The following is a 21,314-nucleotide window of genomic DNA, read 5'->3' as shown; positions in this document are numbered from 1 at the left end:
GAGTTTTCTCTTCTGCTACATACGAGCTGGATGAACTTGGTCAAGCCACTTAACCTATAAAGTTCTTGATTCTTCTCTTTCGAAAAATAATGGCACTAGTTTGGATTGGCATATCTAAGGTATCTGATATTATTTGTGAGGCTTCTTTGCGTGCACATGGCTGTGCTGTTGGGTGGGACCCATGTCATGATATCAATTAAATATTACTAGCACACTGCCCAGCAAATCCCTTAACATTTTTTTTTAAATTGAGGTGGAATTAGCCATTTTAAAGTGCCAGTGGCATTTAGTATCTTCACTTACTTTTTAAAGTGTTAGCATAACACAGTCATTTGGGTTGATTCTATTTTGCTGTAATAAAAAAAATGGTGCCCTGTACCTCTGTGCTCATCTCATGCTCCTAGGAGGGTCTAGGTTGAGAAGAACTTGCTGGGTCACACAGTCTGTGTCCACACACTCTCACTTGGGTGTGGATTGCTGAACACCTAGGCTGCCTCCCACCAGTGTCTGAGCAGTTCCATCAACAGTGGATAGGGGGTGCACAGAGCACCTTAGGGAGTTAAAAGTAATGAACCAGCTCCATCAACATCTGCACAGGGAGATCTCAAGAACATGAAGGAGAGTACAGAGGCGAGTTACAGGGCATGAGGGGATTGTGGTGGACTTTATTTTTGTCTGCAATATTTTATTTCTTTGATTGCAAAATACCTGAAAGAAGACAAAATAATGACAGATATCAATTTTGAGTAAGGGGGAAAATGGGAGTATTTGATATACTATCCTCAAGACTTTTCTGTATTTAAAAAACCCCTCAAGTGAAAGGAAGGGTAACCGATGTGTGGAGATTCCCAAAAGATACTGAACAAGAGATTTTGGGAGGAGCTTCCGGGTTGGGACTCACTTTTTCCCCTCCCAGCATTCACATTCGTTCATATTAGTGGAGCTGGCTAGCCTTCCCTTGTGATCCTTGTTCTTAAGATTAGATTCAATATCAAGAAATTTTGGAATTTCTTATTTTTAGTCTGAAAAAGGAAATATTTCCACAGAATGTAAAATAAGTGCGGGAGTTGAAGCCCATCCGCTTTGCTCCACCTAACTGATCCCATCTACAGACTGAAGGTTTTTTTTATTTTATTTATTTATTTATTTATTTTTTTGTAGAGACAGAGTCTCACTATACTGCCCTCGGGTAGAGTGCCGTGGCGTCACACGGCTCACAGCAACCTCTAACTCTTGGGCTTACGCGATTCTCTTGCCTCAGCCTCCCAAGCAGCTGGGACTACAGACGCCCGCCACAAAGCCCGGCTATTTTTTTTTGTTGCAGTTTGGCCCAGGCTGGGTTTGAACCCGCCACCCTCGGCATATGGGGCCGGCACCCTACTCACTGAGCCACAGGCGCCGCCCCAGACTGAAGTTTTTCAAGACTATTCTGCAACTGGGGTCAGGGAGGTGACTCACTGTGTGCCTCCCTCTCCCTAACCCCACCTGTTTATCCCCAGGAAGTCAGGTTAGGGTGATTAAGGGCCTCTTTGGAAGGGAAGATACTTCCCAGAACGCCCTGAGGGACTGCTTTAGCCCAGTCAGTGCAAGTGGAGGGGAGGTGATGCGCCAGCTTCTACTTACACTCTGTAACATTTAATTGAACAGCATGAATGTTCATAGGCCTTCCTTTGCATTCCTACTGAGGAAGCAGCTAGGGCAAGTATTTGCAACACTGTTTTATGGTCCCCTTTTGATACATGTTAAAATCTCATGCTTTTATCTTTATTTTAACTTGATCTGAAAAGTCAAAATAAAGACTGAATAATAAGCAGATCGAATATGCCCCAAACCTGGTTGAGAATCTCTACTCTCGAGCTTTTTAAGTGCCAGTACTGCCTTGAAACTCCTGGGTTTCTGGCAAATCTGGATTTGAACCCTGACTCGATCACTCAGAGATTTAGACCTCAGGTGAGTTTGTACCTTCTTTCAGCTTCTGTCCCCCTTCTCTGGGAAGGTGATTATGACACCTGCCACTGAAGGCAACTGTGCAGATTCCGGGAGGCATTTAGCACAATTCCAGTTACATAAAAAAACAAAAATGAAAAGACCTGGAAACTTTCATCCTAGTAATAGCTTTGGGAAGTAGACTAATCCCTCCCCCCCACTCCCATTTTATAGATGAGAATACTGAGGCTCAGACTTAGAGTTCGGCAAGTTACTTAACCTAACTAAGCACTCTGAGTCAGAGTCCTCTCATGATGCCAGCCCTGGCTACGTGTCTGAAAGTGAGCAGTAGATTAGGAGTCACCTTCTCCTCTGCCCTAGTCACTGAGCCCAAAAAACAGGGTCCAGAATGATCTAATTCACGTGGCTCCTAGGGACTTTTTGGATCTAGTTTCCTCAGTGCTGTGTCTTCCGTGGACCATCCTCTCTTGTCACGGGGCCATGAGTGTTATTTCAGAGATGGGACCATGTCTCCTATTCCATGTCTTCAGAGAGGTAGTCGGTATATCAAGTGAAGAGTTGATAAGGGAGATTGTCCCTGCAATGTCTCAATTGAGCTTTGACTTTCACTATCCAACTTTCTTAGCAGTGTGACAAAAAAGAAAAACAAGAAGGAAGAGACTAAACAGACTTCATCTCAGCTCCCTTGATTCTTTGCGGTTGTGCACTTTCTCGGGATGCTGAACCTCTTAGCCTCAGTTTCCCCTCCATAAAGTGAGGGCATTAGTATTTTCCCTGCGTGATTTGCTGATCAAAATAAAATCAGATGCTGTGTGAAGACCTTTAGTAAACTTTAAGGCAGTTTTCCTCTCTCCGGCTCTCCAGCCTGAATCTATTCCTTCCTCAAATGGGCAGGAGGACCGTGTCTGTTGTTCTTTGCAAAGCAGTTCTCAGCAGAGCAGCCCAGCTGCATGAGCTGAGAGGAAATCAAATGGTGCCAGAGAAGGAGGAACCAACAATGCTCCCATGCTGAAGAACTTCCTAAGTTTCTAGCACTTGTTAGGCGAATCTCTACTTAGTTACTGGGTTCCAAGCTAAACTGACTCCAGAAGACCTGGAATCTTCCCTCTTCTTAGTTTTCAGTCACGAAGTCTTGGTCAAGTTACTTAATGTATCTAAGCCTCGTTTAAAAACCGTGGTAATGCTCACCTCACTGGCTTGTTGTAGCAAATGAGACGTGTCATGGCAGACAGTCCAAACAGCTGACTTTTTCTCTCCCTGTTTTGCTTTTGTCTCCCGTCTGTTTACTTTTCTAAACCACTGTGCCTCGGCCTGCTTTTCCATATGTAAGGGGGCTAATAGTGCTGGGTCTACTTAGCACACAGGGTTGTTGTGTGACTTTGGAATGGAGGCTGTGGTAGGGCTTTGAACACGGTGAAGAGGAGTACATATAAGTCCTTGTACAGGGTTACTCACCGGCTTACTGATCTCAGGCTAGTGGGTCACGTGCTGGTCCTCACTGGCCTGGGCTATAGTGTACAGCAGCCACATTCTGAAGGTCTTTTGTTTATTTTTTTGAGACAGAGCCTCACTCAGTCTCAAAAGCATGGTTGAGTGCCATGGCGTCATAGCTCACAGCAACCTCAAACTCTTGGGCTCAAGTGATCCTCTTGTTTCAGCCCCCTGAGTAGCTGGCATAGGCGCTGACCACATGCCTGGTTGGTTTTTCTATTTTTAGTAGAGACAGGGTCTTGCTTGCTCTTGCGCAGGCTTGTCTTGAACTCCTCAGCTCAGGGAGGAGTTCACCTGCTGAGTCCACCCACTTCAGCCTCCCAGAGTGCTAGGATTACAGGTGCAAGCCACCATGCCTGGCCTTAGAAGGGCCTTTAATATAACATCTCTTATCTGTTACTCTCCCATTTACCTGTGAGGCTCTGCGTCTCCTTACACCTGTCACCCCTATGGTTTGCCCTCTTCTCTCTCTCTCAGTCCCTCTCTGAATCACAAGGCACAGGACCATCCACCCACTGTTGTCTGGATACAGAAATGGTGCCTGCCCCAATCCAGAGGGCTGTCCCAGAGGCTGCCCAGCACAGGACGCCCTCACCCCTACCCCCCAGCTTGCTCTCATAAATACACACTAAAAAGACTCATTATGGGCAGATAAGGAAAACAGGAAGTGCTTCTGAAAGCTCCTCACAACCCATCCTGTGAACAACCCCACCCCCTCCAGAGGCCACTGTCTTTAGCAAGGAGGCCACCAGCCCCCTCTATGGCTGAGGAAGAGCTCCTGTGATTCAGACCCAGAGAGTACTGTTGGGCCTGCAGCCGGAGGCGGGCCACAGGCAGGGGAGTCAAACTGCTGTATTCTGGGCACCATTTCAAGGCCAGCTGCAGGGAGAACAAGCAGTCGCTGTGCGCCTGCAGCTGGCCGTGGTTAGGCCAGAGCTGTCCCTCACTTGTGGTGTATTTAAAGAGACCCCACCAGATGACTGTGCCAACAGGAAAAAATGCACACATATTTCTGTTAGCCACACTCAATCCCCCTGCCAAGGCCTCTCCTCCCTCAGTGGCAGGGCCCAGGCAGCGTGTAAGTGTATGTAAATAGAGGAGGCTGGCTCCTCCCCTCTCCCAGGTATAGGTGACTGCAGCCACCAGCCACATACCAACTGGGACACATGCCCCTGGCTCCTGGGCCCCTCTGCTCTCTGACCAAGCTGGTGTAAGATTCAGGGGATTACCCCGAGCCTCCTACCCTGGTAATCCTTCAGTGAAGGGGAAAGGCAGGCAGATGAGTCAAATACTGCCCCGTGCATTTTGTTTGTGAAAACTCCTTGCCTGGCTCCCATCTGCGGGCAGTGGCAGGGCTTTCCTGCCCTGCTTCAGGCCAAGTGCCCCTCAGAAGGATGCCTGGGCCCTGTGGACTGCTCATGGAGGCTGGGAGGCAGAGCTGAGGGGCCAGGGGAGCCTGGCCTGGTGGAACTCTCTGGCTGCCCCTTACACTTAACTTTTCTCAAGTGAAAATAAGGTTACAGACCTGAATCCCGTGGGAAGGTGAGATTGGGAGCTAAGAGCCCTGGGCAAGAGAGCCGCTGGGCCTGAGGTTTCACACAGTGGAGACAGAGCGGTGTGGGTAGAAGTCTGGGCCAGAGACCAAAGAGAGTCCTCACAGTGATCAGTGAGAGGGCTTCAATGAGAGGAGAGCAGCCCAGCAGAGGTGGGGCGAGGGGGTGGGAAGCCTCCAGGCAAACTGTCTAAGACAGGCTGCTACAAGTGTGGCAGAGTTAGTAAAACACAGTGCACTGACAGGATCAGCTACATAATTCACGGGGCCCTGTTCAGAATGCAAATGCTGGGCTCTTTGTTTAAAAGATTACCAAGACATTCAAGACAGGGACAGAAGAACATTAAACTGAGGGCCCTTCTGAGCACAGGGTCATCTCTGAAGGTACAGGTCACATGCCCAGAAAGCTGGCCCCGAGCGCTTATGAATCAGGTGCTGTGAAAACTAATGCATCTGAGCTGAGGATGTCTCTGCTCACTTCTGGACTCAACCCCCATACTGCCCACCCCCACTGCCCTGTGGCCACCAGTTCCTAGACTTTTACCAGTTTTGGGACGTTGCCTGTACCCCTACAACAACCCCTCTCCCTGTGCTGGTGGCAACAGTTCTTGCCTCTGAAAAGGAGGAATAGCTAGGCTGTGGTGGGAGGGGGGCTGAGGGAAAGGACACTGACTCTGAGTCTTCTGGGCCTCTGGGTCTGTCCAGATAGGCCAGGATAGCCAGGTCCAGCACTTGGGAGCCCACTAAGTGAGGTCATGGAGGTGGTTGGGAACAGGATGGAGAAACAACACACAGGTAATGCTCTGGATTGCCTCTTAAGGACCCAGAGGGTATGTCCAGGAGCAGAACCATGTCCAGGAAGACTTCTCCCCATTTGAAAACTTACCTCCAATTCTATGTGGTCATGGAGTTTCTTGCAGGTGGCTGCAAAGGTCTCCGAGGTGCCAAATTCAAAGTACCACAGCTTGTTCTTCATCCTGGACCATGAAGCAGAGAGATGGCTCAATACTCTCTATTTGAACTGGTCATGTAAAACAGCTATGTAATTTGGATTGGGAGGCCCAGGTCCTCATCATTCCTCAATCTCAGATTTGCAGCACTTGTTAATCAAGGAATAGAAATTTTTACCCAGTTTTCTTGCTAAGAACTTAAAGAAAATCCACTCATTTCTTAGACGTCATGGCAACTCAGGCTGAACTGCCAACTGACCTCTGAACTTTCTGGTCAGAGCAGGAGAAAGGTTTGCTTGCCTGTGTATCTGTATTAAGGGAAGAGTTTCATGAAAAATCAAACAGAGGTGGCAAATACTGACGAGCATGCTGTGGTCACTGTCCTTTCTATTACTAATTCAGACGGACTTCAGGCAGAACCTTGTTTTGGTTATGGTTGATGTATGTTGGTAAGATCATACAGGTACTTGAGGGCTGTACGGTCTTAGGATAGAGGAGGGATAGCCCAACGTCCACCCAGCAGAAATGTGTGCTTCCTAGCCTGTGCTCTGACTGGGAGAAGTATAGTAGACAGAATTAGATACAGATTTGCAGGCAAGTTGGAAAGAGAAGAAAAAAAGGTGAGAATCACCCTCCCCCACTTTCTTGTATTTGATGAAGCCTCAACAATCCTTCATTTAATGATAGAACTTGTCATATGTATTTCAGAGTAAGAGTTCACCACTTTAAGCTTTAAAATTTTTCAACATTTTCCTCAGGAAGGAAAAAAAAATCAATCAATGGGGTTCCCACTTAGCTGGGGCTTTGCAAAGTCAGATGGTGTGTCCTGACACTTGGTGGTTTTGATCAGATGGTCTCACCAGAAGTGTTTCTGAAGGTATTCCATCCCTTCCACCCCAACTGTCACCCCATTATCAGGGCTGGCTGAGAGAGGAGACACCTGTCCAGTTTACAAACTGACAGATTTTCCTAAGGAAGGATTAAACAAAATCACATTCTTCTTGGCACTCAGGAGAGAGGAAGCCACTTTGCATCTTGCTAATCCTCTCTCTTCAGATTTGTAGACCAAGGAGAAAGGAGCATTCTTCAGAGGGAAAAGGACTCTATTTCTTCCCAGTTTTCCTCAGGCCATAGCAGATGACTCTTCGGAATAACAGATACAACTCCTTTTCTCTGCATTTTCCCAAGAATCTACCTAGACCTTGAAGATGAGACTATGTTCTTCCGCTATGTGATGACTGAGCTACTTCCAGTTCATTGGGAAGTAGCTTTTCTACCTCTTACTGTGCATGAAAAGAAATGGTAAATGATGAAGGAAATTAGAGTAAGAAAGGTCTAGGGAATTATGCCTCATGGAAAAAGTTAGAACTTCAAGCAGACCATTGTTGCTCAACCAGTGTGTTGTAACATAGGTAGGCCTAAGACATCAATCTCCTCAGCCTTCACAGTGGCTGGGTGGGGTTGGGGCAGGCTGAGCCCTGGTGCCACACCAGGCATTTTCATCTGTATTCCTAGAGTGCCAGACAAATGTCTTTGCTTACTATGAATGCCATGACACACACAAAAAATGGGAAACACTGTTCTAGATCACTAGCTCTCTGTATGCACAGTAAGGTATATATATAAGTCACCTGAGATTTTATTAAAATGCAGATTCTGATTCAGTTGGTTTAGGGTTGGGGCCCATTTCCTAACAAGCTGCTGATGCTGCTGGTCCAGGGATCACACCTGGAGTAATGAGAATTTAGAGACTGCACCTGTGGTTCTCAAAGGTTCCTATGAATTACCTGGGGAATATGATTAAAATGTTGCATCCAAGGCTCTCACCTGTAGAGACTCTATGTGATGTTGTGGAACAAGGCCCCCAAATGTGGCTTTTTATGAGCATGCAGCGTGATCATTATGCAGATGGTGAGTGGACAGGACTTTGAGAAATATTGGTGTATATCCCAGCAAAACGAAAACCATGGAAAAGGACAGACCCGGTTAAACCTGAAGGAGAGGATTCTCTAGGGAGAATTGAATGAGGGTCAGTTCCTTTTAATAGGCAATGATGGCTAAAGACCAAGTAACAGGAAAAACACAGATTGTCATAAATGCCAAGGTTGAGAATTCCTTTCCGGTAGCAAGAGCATCTCTGTAGCCAGGAGACTTGCATTGTGATTCCATTTTCAAATATCACTGCTGGTCTGAATCATGACTTTTGAAAGTTATTGCCAGGAGATTTAGAGTTTTAATAAATATTTCCAGAAGCCACAGCTATTTTTGCCCAGTAGTGGCTCTTCTCATGATCTAATAAGGTTAAGAGGTCATGGTTAGGTCAATATAGCAGAATAATGGAGAGGATTAAATGGACTTCTCATCCATCACTGGCTGCATACCCTTTGGCGAGTTATTTAACCTTTTAAAGCCTTAGTTTCCTCATCTGTAAAATAGAAGAAAAACATCTGCTTTAAAAGGGATTGAAGGCTGGGCACGGTGGCTCATGTCTATAATCCCAGTACTCTGAGAGACCAGCCTGAGCAAAAGCAAGACCCCGTCTCTCCTAAAAATAGAAGAAAATTAGCCAGGCATTGTGACAGTACCTGCAGTCTCCCTACTTGGTAGGCTGAGACAGGAGGATTATTGAGCCCAGGAATTTGAGGTTGCTGTGAGCCAGGTTGATGCCATGGCACTCTAGCCTGGGCAACAGAGTAAGACTATGTCTCCAAAAATACCCCCAAACCAAACCAACCAACCAACCAAACAAACAAACAAAAAACCATGGTATTTGAGAAGATTAAACGAGATGATAGCAAAGCATTTAATATAACGCTTGGCTCATAGTATGCTCACCAAGAATGTTAGCATTTACTTATTAGCTATTGGTACTTCAGGGTCTTGAGTAGGCATATCTGAATAACACAGTAAGGCAAAAATGACAGCTCAGATTGTGTCGCTGTAGATGTTATATATTTGTATTTTTCTGGGCAAAAAAAATATGTGATTATATTTGTTAGATGGTGTGTCTTGACCTTTGGTTTAAAAAAAATTTTCCTGGCTCAGGGCTTATAGCTTAGCAGCTAGGGCACCAGCCACATACACTAGAGTTGGCGGGTTCGAACCTAGCCCAGGCTTGCCAAACAATAATGACAACTACAACCAAAAATAGCCGGGCATTTTTTGGTTGCTGGTGCCTGTAGCCCCAGCTACTTGGGAGGTTGAGGCAAGAATATCACTTAAGCCCAAGAGTTTGAGGTTGCTGTGAGTGGTGATGCCATAGCACTCTACCAAGGGTGATATAGTGAGATTCTGGCTCAAAAAAAAAAAAAAGTAAATAAATAAAATAAAAATAATGTTCCTCACATGTCTAATTTAATAGATTTTTCCAGAGTCAGAGCCCAGACCCTAATCCTTGATTAATTATCTTGACTGGTCACTCAGCTGCCAAAGATGTGATATTGATTGCTAATATGCTTCTGAGAAAGTGCATATTTGGGTGACACAAAGTATTCACCAATTCATTCATTCATTATTGTGCCAGAGGGTAGAGAGGGTGTGCCAGGTACAACCAAGAACAAAACACAGCGTTCCACGAGCCAGACCCCTGGGAAGGACAATGAAGCACAACTAAGCACTAGGGTACAGAGGAGGTAGGACACCCAGTTTTTCGTGGGGTGAGAAAGTACCATAGGGGGTGATGCCAGAGTTGTGTTCAGAAGGATGTAGAAGGGAAGCGTGGAAGGAGGTGGATGACCACCATGGAGAAGCCCAGGCAATGGGACAAGCAACAAACAGCATAGCCTTGCTGGGAGGACAGAACTCAAGGTGGGGCCCGCCGAGGAAAGGCCTGGAGAGGCAGATAGAGCAAGACGGTGAAGGGTGGGGATGCCATGCTTAGGTATTTGGGCTTATAGGGAGTCATGGACTATCCTTAAGTGGGACTGAGGGTGGGGTAGTGGCAGTAGTGATTGGATCAGATTTGTGTTATTTAAATATCATTCTGTCCCTAATGTGGAACATGGATTGGAAGGTGAGGTACAGACTGGAGGCTTGGAAAGAGTTTGGAAGTGGTATGAGAATCCAAGAGAAAACTTGGAAGGGCCTGAACAAAGCTAGTGACAGTAGTATTGGGGGAGAAGTGGAGGGAAGACTCACAAACTAAAAGTCAGGAGGTGAAATTGACAGAGCTGATTGGTTGTAAGGGGTGAGCCAGAAAGAGTAGTCAAAGTAACACCCAAGTTTTTGTCTTAGCATGAAAAATGGCAGATGCCATCTCCTGAGGGAGGGGCACAGAAGATCAAGTCCCTGGTGGCAGTTTTGGGCCCATCTGCCTGTCCACCCATCTATCTATCCATCCATCATCCATCCATTGAACATTCACTAAGTCCTACTATGGGTCAGGTGCTGAGTGATGGGTAAGACATGCATGACCCTTGCCACACAGAGCTTATACACTTTTAATAGCTTCACCAAGATTCTAACATTCATGGCTTGGTGCCTGTAGCACAGTGGTTAGGGCACTGGGCACATGCACTGGGGCAGGTGGGTTCGAATCCGGCCAGGGCCTGCTAAACAACAATGACAACAATAACAATAAAAAAAAAAGCCTGGCATTGCGGCGGGCACCTGAGATCCCAGTTACTTGGGAAGCTGAGGCAAGAGAATCGCTTAAGCCCAAGAGTTTGAGGTTGATGTGAGCTGTGACGCCATGGCAGTTTACCCAGGGTGACATAGTGAGACTATCTCAGAAAAAAAAAAAAAGGGAGGAGGTGACACCTGTGGCTCAAAGGAGTAGGGTGCCAGCCTCATATGCCGGAGGTGGTGGGTTCAAACCCAGCCCCAGCCAAAAACTGCAAAAAAAAGAAAAGAAAAGTTCTAACATTCAACCCCTGACCCACAGGAGACGAGACGTGGGTTTCAGATAGCTCAAAATCTAGATGGTTCTATGTCTCATCTTTCTCAGGCACTTTTTGGTTAGGAGTGGATACATTCTATGCCCATGGCCCTTCGGTTTCGCCTCTGCTAAACATTTTATGTACACTCTCTCCTTTAACTCTCAGAACCCTGGAGGTAGGTACTATTGCTATTAAGTCAGGAAACCCACAGGTTGAAGTGAAGTCTCCTCTGCCTCGTCTCCCTTTTCCGTCTTTTCATGTACTGTCACCAGGACAGTGCCATATCCTTCACCTTTCCAAAGCCTTGGGAAAAGCCTATAGTCCTGAGACACAGCCCCCCAGAACCCCCACCCGGGAGCCTGAATGCAATATTCCTTCTTCCCTTTTGCAGATGTCTCTGCAGCCCCTTGACCTCTGGGAGCTAGGACTGCTGCTGTGGAATGTGTGTGTGGGGGGGGTTGTCTGTTTCATCTTCTGTGGTACAATAAAGTGGCCTTTGGAAGCTGAGACGCTAGGGTTCTCACCTGGCTTTCCCACTCACCATCCAGGCAAGTTATTTCTTCTTTTACAAAATGGGAATATTATTTTCTACCCCCCAAAGTTGTGAAGCATTTGTGGCAAATGCGAAACACCAAGCAGGTGTTTAATGCCTAAAAAATGCTCCGTAGCCGTTCTTGCTTGTTGCTAGGAGACCCAGTCATTGGAGGACTCACTGTCCAATGGCTGCAGGGGTAAGGGCAGGACTAGGGTGGGGGTCTGTCCCAGGTGGCTAATATTTTTGGAAGAAAATAAAAATAACAATGTTTTACTGACTGCTTTTCCTGCGCCTCTCTTCCTGAGTTGTCTTTGGCCCACCATTCCCACTCCCCCCCCATAATCACCTTTCAGCTGGAGATGACTAATTCTTAACTAGTTGCTCTGAGGCCAATTTCCAGTTCTGCAACTTCTAGGTTCATTGTCAGCTCTAAACTATCCAGGTGAACCCATTCTTGAGGCAGAAGAGGTTTGTGCTCCCAGGGAGTCTCAGCCACAGAGAGAAATGGCAAGTAACAGCAGTGACACCATGGCTCAACTCTAGTTCTGAGTTTCCTTAATTTCTTTCTGGCTTGTAAGGAAATAACATCAATTATAACACTAGTTAGTTGAATCTTTTCTTTTGACAGATGAGAGAAAAAATGAGACTAACTAAAAATGTTCTTCATCCTTGTCAGCAATTTAGGGTTGGAATCAATCATTGTCCTGACAGCTATGAATAGCCTGTTTTTTAAGGATGTCCACAAGTAAAACCAAGTGAACTGCTGGGCATTTGCTTTACCAGCAAAGGTGAAGTATTCAGCTCCTTCCACCACCTTGAGCTTCTGGTGGTCCTTTTCTGAGAATCGAGGAAGTTTTAAGGGCAGTGGACTTTTGAAGTTGTCAAAACATGAAAACATTTCTTTGGGCTTAGAAGTCTACACAGAGAACACTACAGTTATTTCTAGAAATAGAAGCCCTTGAAAGGAAGGTATTCCTCTTTGTGGTTTGGACTTTGATATTCAGGTTCCCTGAGGGGCTCATGACTCAAATAGGCCTCTGGTGTCAGTGTTAAGTTGGGAGGCCTGGTGAAGCAGGTGCTACCCGCCATGGTGTTCTGTGCAGAGGGGTAGGAATGATTTAGTGGAGACTACACTGAACCAGAGTGTGTGTGCCGGGTGGAGACTGCCTGCCTCCCAGGCCTGGGTGTCATAAACACCAACATGTGACACCACAGAAGTCACTCACATGCCCATGCCTCGGTTTCCTCATCTGAAAACCAAAGGCTCTGACCAACTGACTTCTGAGACTTCTCTAAGCTCCATGGACAACTTGAGATAACACAGAGCGGGATGGGAAGAACCGTGCACTGTACATCCACCCCTGAGGAGGGCCTAGGGATTGCTAGAGCTGATATTTTTGAAAGAGAATACAGATATATATGTTTTAATGCAAAATCTCCTGATTATTAGAAGTGGCAAGTAATTCAACTTTTTAAGATCATAGGCCAAGAACCACATATTTGGGAAAACCATACCAAGCCGACCGACTATTTCTGCTCATTAATTATACATTTTCATAAGTTTTGTCTCAATTAAAAAACAAAACAACTGATCCCCCTTAATACCATTTTGATTTTGCTGCCTCATTGGTGGTGTTATTGCTACTACAACTGAAGATCATAGACTAGTATTAGGTTATTAAGATAGATAATCAGCAGATCAAACAGGTATAATAGAAACACAGAAAGGGCCGATGCAACTAGAGTTGAATTATAACTGAGTGGTGAATGCCAGTACTAATATTAAGAGTACTTTATCTGTTAACATTTTACATTATTGGAATCTCAAATGCCTTTGGAAGTTTAGCAAGTGTGTTAACCAAAGTTAACATCAAGAGTTTAAAAAAAAAGGTCAAGGCAGGTGGGCTTGGCTCCAAGGCCAGGATGTCAAGTCCTACAAGGGGCCCGTGACTGTCACCTCACAGGTGCTGCAGAGGCCATCTGTGTCACCCGCACACTCAGCTGCCTTGGCCCATCTTAGAGCTTGTCACCACATATAATCCACCCTGCCTGCTGTCCTGTTCTCACTGCTCATCAGAATGGGCACTGGGTGACCCTCAGGCATGGAGCCGTGGATGGAATCATTTTTCCCAAGAGGGGGCAATGGCCCCCTTGGTTCAAGGGAAAGTGAACACCCAGCTATCAGGAAGGAGGCTTTATAAATAGCTGTTTTTGTCCTCTGAATGTGACTCTTGTGCCTGCTGTTCCTGCCAACAGATTTGTGTTGGCTTGCTGTATTTCAGCTTCAGGGCTAAGGTATTCCCTGGCTCTTTTCCATACTTGGGACAAGACTGGTGTTCATGGCATTCAGAAAAATCTAGGATGGTGAATGACAGGAGGGCTGGGGACCAGAGACCAAGAAGGGCAGAAATGTGGGGAAGAAGAAAGAGGGGGAAACTTAAAGCACGCAAGGGAGAAATATCTGATGAAAGAAGGAGAGACTTACTTATGGTGTATTTTATTGTATATATAAGGAATCCTCTTAATGCCTATGACACTTCTTACCTCATATTCCTGTGTGAAATATTACCTGTAAAATCACAGATGACAGGCTATTTGATCTTAAGGAGACTTTGGGTTCAGGGATTCCTGGCCAGAGCTCTGATCACAGATTCTAAGGATACTTCCAAAGTATAAATGGAGTCCATGAATTGCTGTCAATATTTCCTAAGGTAGAATAGTATTTGTGTATAGGCTAAGTAGTAGGTTAAATTTTTGTTTTTGATGTGAAATGGAAATAAATTAATTACATTGTTTACTTCTTGGTAATCAGAAGCACTGATTAAATGGAAAATGAATAATAAAAATAAGAAAAAAATGATTACTTAGAACAGCTTGATGGCTGATAAAAATCTCATTTAATATGGCATCCATCTTGAGGGGTGGTTGGGGTTCTAAAATCGTGTCTATTTGATAGTGAAAGGGTATAGTGCAGAACTACTACTCTATAATAACAAATCTAGGTGGGGGGGGCGGTTCTCTTCTGAGCCATGGCAGCCTTCTCATGGCATATTTAGGAAACTGAGATTGGCCCTTGGAGATGCAGCTGGGAGGTACAACTTTGGAATGCAAACCCTAGTTCCTGACTTCTAGTCCACATCCCTCTCCTTTTCGCTCTTGTTGGCTCCTGTTATTGTAGCCTAGAGGTGTCTGAGAGAAATGGGAAAGCCAACCAACATCACAAAAGCTAGTGACCTTCTCATTCATGCCTGTGGGCTGGGTTATTATTACCCAGGCCACGTGTTGGCCATGGGATCTCAGCTTGAGTTTAGCTGGCTTTGGTTGCTTGGGACTCTGTGATACTCTGTTAAAGCATCAATGATTTGGGCTTTCCCTTAGCCTCCAGTCTCCATTCTTACCCGACCATCATGAAGAGCCAAACCCACAAGTCTCATGTTTAGAGCAGCCTCTGTACCCTTTCAAGAGTAATTCTGGGCTCCAAAGAATCTACCGCCTCTGAACAGGGGCCCTTCTGTTCCATACAAGACAGTTTGTTTCTGTGGTCTATGGAAACATTCTCTGATAGGCTCCCCATTCTGTCTGGCACCTGACAATTTCTCTTCCTAATGACAGGACTTCAGGCATGAAGCCTGCCAAAGTCTGAAATCGAATCCTTTATCCTTTCCCAGTGCAGCACACAGGGACACACGCACGTGTACACGTGAGAGCACACACATAGGCCACACGAGAAGGCTTCTCTGAGACTCATGATCCACTGTTACTGAACATGTTCATAGATGCTGCCTCCGCGAAGCCATGGTGTCTCTTCAAAGTCCCAGCAGCTGGACCTGAGCACTTTCACAGTCATGTGAATGCCACCATTTTCAGGGAGACCCTCGGGAGAGGATGCTGAGAGGCAGGCAAAACCACACACCATCTTGTTGGCTGTCCCTTTTCCTTTCCTGAGGGCCTGAATCTCTAAGGTATTTTTCTAGTCAGTATCTGTCCTTGCCAGGAGAAAATAGCTTCCTTTGCCTTGTCCAAAAAAAAAAAAAAAAAAAAAAAAAAAACAAATAAAAAAAGAAAGAAAGAAAATAAAACAAGAAGAAAAGAAAAAAATCTCAGTTTGGCTGCTTCTTAGCAATTCTTTCTCCCTTCGAAGAGTTATTAGTGGAAAGAAAATCCCCTTCAGGCTGATTTGGCTGAGGCTGGAAGGCACTGCATAAGCTCAATCTCTGCAGTTATCAGAGAGGGAAGTCAAATACTGGACAAAGAGAAATTCCTGCCCAGAGGGAGAGAGGAAAGGCAGATAGGAATGCGTGTTCCTGAGGTTCTGTCTGTCTGCTTCACTGTGTTTGACACACTCACACAGGCATCAGCCTGCAGAGCTGGCGTCTGAATGTGGTCAGGGCCAGTTAAGACACAGGTGGGCGGGGATGGTTTAGTAGAACACAAGCCCGGAAGGCTTAGAGAAGGCATCTGCTTTGCTGGAATTGAACCTGTTGCCGAAGAAGGCTACTTCTTGGGTCCTGATCAACCAAGGCCAAAATGTGGAGTTGTCTTGGAGGAGCAGAGACCAGTTTCAGAAGCAGGTCCACCTCCTCACCCTGCCCTGCTGTAATTGCCAGGGGGGCCCTGAGAGAGACAGCACAGCTCTGCCCTCCCTCGCCAGCTCGACCTGCCCCAGCTGTTGGGAATGATTTCAGTTCCTGTTTTCCAGTTGTTTACTGGCTGCCTGAACTGCACTGATTGCTCTATAGCACAGGGTTGCCCTCCCTGATCCTCACTTTACTTCCTGTGGGGTGAACCCTGGCGCTACTCGGCAGACGTGACTGAGACTGTTCCTTGGACAGTGCAAAGCTAGACTAGAATGGAACCCGGGGCCTGAGGGGACATGGGCTGATGAACCTGCTCTCCTCTCTCGTGCCCACGGCCAGCCTTTCTGAACACCAGGCAGTGGCCAATATATGATAGCTCAGGTTACAAAAGTTCTTTGGTTAAGCCAGTTGTTTGTCACTCAGAACACTTTTCCCCATAGAAAAAAATGTCATGTTGAGGTTGGTCTCCTAGGGCCAACCTCAACATGACATTTTTGACAAGAGCCAATTAACCCATTAGGTACCTAAAATACAATGTCTAGTCTTGGAGACAGCATGGTGGAATGGTGGGAACTCTTGTTAGAAGTCACAAAGGCCTGGATTCAAGCCACAGTTCAGCCATTTACTTGCTATGTGCCATAGGCAAGTCATTTAGTCTCTGTCTCTCAGTTTATTCACCTTTCAATTGGGGTGATATTGCCTATGTTGCAGGGGTTACTAGGATATAGAGGTTGTTGGGGTCAGGTGATATACACTAAAGTAAAGGCTCACATAGCAATCCCATCTCCATGAATTAAACTGGCTCTGTGGCCTCATGGATTCCAAGTTCCAACTTGAAAGATAGACAGCACATCTTTCCAGCTGAATTTGGAATTTGCTTTACTTAACTTCCCGTGAAATGGATATTCTTCAACCTCAAAGCCCCTGGTGGTGAGCCCGATCTCTGGGCTGGAGTGTGTGTTTGCATGGGCCTGCCGGTGCCGGAGGAAAGGTGAGAAGTAGCAGAGATGGGGAAGGTAGCAGAGGGCATACACTTAAGCATGCATCATATGTCTGCCTTTTGCAGCCATAAAACTCCATATAGTCTGGTTATTTCCTCCTAAATTTCCTGTGCCTTCCATACCATCAATCTGTTAGATGCCTCGTGTCTAGAATCAAGTCCAGAGTAAGTAGTTGTCTCCTTGTTTTCCCTACCTTTCAAGTCATGAAACTGTTAGCAAGGCAAGTTAAAAATTCATTAGATGGGGCAGATGCTTGGATAAGTATCCCCTTTCCTTCCCTATTCCATCTTTCTTCCTGTGCCAGTTTTAAAAATCTTAAATAGGAAAGCATCAGCCAGAGCCTCGTTCTGCCTGAGAAGACTGTAGCATACACTGCCAGCAAAATCCCTTCTCCTTCGTCCCTTTGAAAATCTCATCCATATGCTCTCTACTTTGCTTCCACTCTGGCGTTTGTGACTTCTTATACTTGTGTCTACATTCCTACCACCATTCCAGTGACTGCAGGAACTGTCATCCCCACCTGGCATGGTGTGGTTGTGGGTTCTCCCCCACATCTCTGTCTGCTCTCTCCCATCATGCTTGTCCCCCCAATGAATACGACTCATCCAGTTTGCCCCTCGAACCGAGTGGTTGGCAAACCTGTCCCAGCTGTAGGTGTGGCCCCAGTGTCCCGCTTGCCAGTTCCTCAGGAAAACTGTCTGGCCATGCCTCTTATTTCTGGCTCCAACCTGCTGCCCTTCTTGGGCTGTGATTTCAGAGTTTCATTTGGACACCCTACTCTATCCTCCTTAAATCTCATTTTAAAGCTCTCCCATTTGGTCTTCAAGTCTCTGGCCAAAAATATTCCTCTTGGTTTATGTGATAAGCTCCTGACTCCTTGCCAGGGGCCTCTCGTTCCAGCACTGTAATCCATGGTCCAGAAGAACAGTCGTTCCCAGATCAGCTACAGAGCTGCTTTGTGCTCCACATATGTGCCTGTTTCTTCTAAAATTATGACTCAAGGCTGAGGAAGAGACCAAAGCATTGCCTTGGCTCCATGTCCCTTAGCTTCCCACTCAAGACATCAAGAGTCCCCTGAGATACTAAGCCAGAATTCTTCCCGATGCGTCATTTGCCCCCATGCCCATAGGCACATAGGAGAAACAGCCTGTGAGTTTCACGTGGATGTGCATTCCTTTGTGTCTCTAACCAGGGGTTTTCAAGAATGTGAATCCAGTAGATATTGATCTCCTAAGATGCTCTGGGATGGGGGGATTCTGTGGTCAGGTAAGCTTGGGAAGCAAAATACTTTATCCTGCTTTTGGATGGTCTTGGCAGGTTAGAGTCTGTATTAAAAACATGACAATATTATACAGAAAAGACTTATGTTTAACTTGGAATCTTCCAAGTGCATTTGACTATTGACCTGCCCTCTCCATCTTCCTGTGAATTTCCTTTTAACATCCAGTGCATTGCACTTTAGTCAGTGCTAATTACTGTAATAAGGTAGCTACCTCTGCAGGCTCATAGGAGCTGAACCTCATGATAGGTCTGTTAGCTATTCTGTTCTCCCTTCTTCAGAAGGTCCAGAACTTCCTTTGGCAAAACTTATACTTCTAAATTTTTTCCCCCCAAAAAGGAATTGGGCATTTCTTCTTTATTTCCATGTTATGCTTATTTATTAATCAGACTTTGTTTTATGTTCTCTTTGACCTCCCGAATCCCTTTTCTTTCTGGGTCATTTCTTTTAGGACATCTTGGAAAACTTTATCAATGCAAATCTATGAATCTTTTAAATTTTCCTCAAGCCCATTCATTATCCCCATTGGTAGAAGACCAGTTCACATTTATAAGACTAATAATTTGCAAGAAAAAGAAATATTTACCCCCATCACATCCCTAAGGTTCTATTTCCTGGGGCATCAACTTGGAGGTCCAAGGATCTTATGGGGCCTGGAAATGTGTTTATTTGGCTTTCATGATTGTTTATAAAATTGGAATTTTTTTTTTTTTTTTTTAAGACAGAGCCTCAAGCTGTCGCCCTGGGTAGAGTGCCATTACATCACAGCTCACAGCAACCTCCAACTCCTGGGCTTACGCGATTCTTTTGCCTCAGCTTCCTAAGTAGCTGGGACTACAGGCGCCCGCCACAATGCCTGGCTATTCTTTGGTTGCAGTTATCATTGTTGTTAGGCTGGCCTGGGCTGGATTCAAACCCACCAGCTCTTGTGTATGTGGCTGGCACCTTAGCCACTTGAGCTACAGGCGCCGAGCCAAAATTGGAAAATTTAACAGATACATTTGGAGCCCAGCTTCTTTTGAGAAATCAGATCTATTAATACTAGGTTGCTTTCCAATCTGGTACCAATAGGCTGGGAAACTGAGAACTGTCTGCTCCGTTTACCAGGGCTCATTCTAGGGTCCTCACTGCTCCCTATAGCCTCACATCCTCTTGCTTCTCTCACTTACATAATCTCCTGACCTCTGTAGGCAGTTGGGTTTGTGACCTCTCATATAGACCTTTGTCGTTTTCCCTTGGTGACTGTCCCCAAAGCTGCCTCCAAAGTCTCTCCCCCACTTCTTTCCCAGTTTGATCCTTCCTATCTGAGCTGCTGGCTTCTTTGGTCATGAGTCCTAATATGTATCTGATTTCAAGGGCTGACCAGCTGCAGTAGGGTAAGAGCTGAAGCTGTTGGCATTTGTTAACGATCATGTGCACAGAAATGAAATATCATCCAAATCTGCTTCTTGTAAAAAATATTTTCAGTTGCTCTGTGTTTATAAGTTAAGGCACAACCTGGTAGGTATATAGACTATTCTACAGTCATGGAACACTGAGACATGAATTTGTCTTTTAACTGTTGGAAAATTAGCTTCATCTCACATTTATCTTACCTCTGAATTTACCACCTTGTGCAAATGATCATTTTGATGAATTTTAAGATTACACTAGCAAGTCTGGATTATTAAGGGACGAATTAGTTACTGGATTATGCAGTCCTCAAATCTCTTCTTCTTCTCTAACCCACTGACTTACTGTTGGCCACTTCGTTTTTCTTTACTGCACTTATTACCTGTCGTAGGGGTGAGGGTGGGGAGAGAGTATAAGTATCTCTGAATCATGAACCAGGCCATCAGCCCAACTCAGAGGGCATCTGTTGTGCTGTCTTCACCTCCACACTGCACACATCAGAAGAAACCCTGGTTAGGAGCAGCTGCCATTCCTCGCCTCACCTGATTCAGAAGCAAGGTGGTAAGGAAGAGGAAAGGGATAACCTGACCAAAAGAACACTCTGTGCTGACAAGAGTGTTTTACCAAGATTAACTGTTTGGGATTTTACTTGACCCAGGACTTTCCCATTGCCTTTTGCCCTATGGTAACCCAAAGCTGGAGGTTATGGGCACATTTTCTGCTCATTGAGTTCAAAGGCAAGATGGGGTACTTGGCTTGATTGGCACTTTGGAATGCTCTCCAAAAACGCCCACTTTCAAGATAAAAGGGACTCTCCATTCAACAGAATAGGAAACATCTTAGACTGCAAAGAATTTCAATCTAAGTGTAGGTTCAATAAACATGAATATTCAGCGGCTACCTAAGTCCTTGATGCCTTAGTAATTTGAGGTTTAAGTACATTCTTGGAACGAGGAGAGGCCCTTTTCACTGAAGAGCATTAGAAGATTGGGAAAATGCCTTCTTAGTTCAATGTGAAGTGGGAAGCACCACCCTGCCCTCCAATTTAAATACTTCTACAATCTTCAAAGTAGTGATTTGATAACTCCCCCTTAAAAGGGAGAGTTTTACAGAGGACATGCTTATACTGGGAAGGGTGTTGAAATCTAAAGTCCTATCCAAAGCTAAGGTTCTGTAAGTTATTATTAGAGATAGGAAACATAACATCATCCATTTATGAGAGGTTCTATGTGCAGTCTCCTATGGAGAGTACGCATGCTGCTGCACCTTCTCTTTATGAATCCCTGTAGTAATCAGTAGCATCATACCAACACCTGAAAAACTTCATATCCATCTGTTTACTCTAATTCTCATGGGCACCTTGTGAGATACTTGTAATTTCCATTTTACAAACCCGGAAATTAGGAGTCAGAGAATTGAGTAACTGTTCCAATGGTACATGGTAAGTAAGAATAGGGGCTGAAACTCTCTGCTCTTCTGATATTGAATGCAATAAAGCACAGGGATTTGAACCCATATTTCACATTAGGGCAACATGACCTGACATATCGGACTTGTAAAGCCATTTGCCCAGGGTTTCTTGAGAGATAATTTACTTACTTCATTGAAGAGAGTTACTGCACTTCCTTTGGCCAAATAGTAAATGCATTAATTTTTTTTTATTTAGTAAATTTCGAGTTAAAAGAGGTATTAAAATTAATTACTTGAATCTTT

The 21,314-nt window shown here is 45.3% G+C and overlaps 1 protein-coding gene across 2 annotated transcripts in view; it reads right to left on the bottom strand.

Annotated features, from left to right (window-relative positions):
• The window catches only part of DGKG (diacylglycerol kinase gamma), a 224,144-nt gene that overhangs the window by 58,117 nt on the left and 144,713 nt on the right, over positions 1–21,314 (bottom strand). For both annotated transcript variants that reach the window (XM_053565639.1, XM_053565638.1), the window contains one exon: positions 5,877–5,967. In XM_053565639.1, the coding sequence (XP_053421614.1) occupies positions 5,877–5,967 (91 nt within the window). The remainder of the gene's footprint in view (positions 1–5,876; positions 5,968–21,314) is intronic.

This window comes from Nycticebus coucang, chromosome 16 (assembly GCF_027406575.1).
Source record: "Nycticebus coucang isolate mNycCou1 chromosome 16, mNycCou1.pri, whole genome shotgun sequence".
NCBI classification, from domain to species: Eukaryota; Metazoa; Chordata; class Mammalia; order Primates; family Lorisidae; genus Nycticebus; species Nycticebus coucang.
This window is presented reverse-complemented; position numbering and strand designations above follow the sequence as displayed.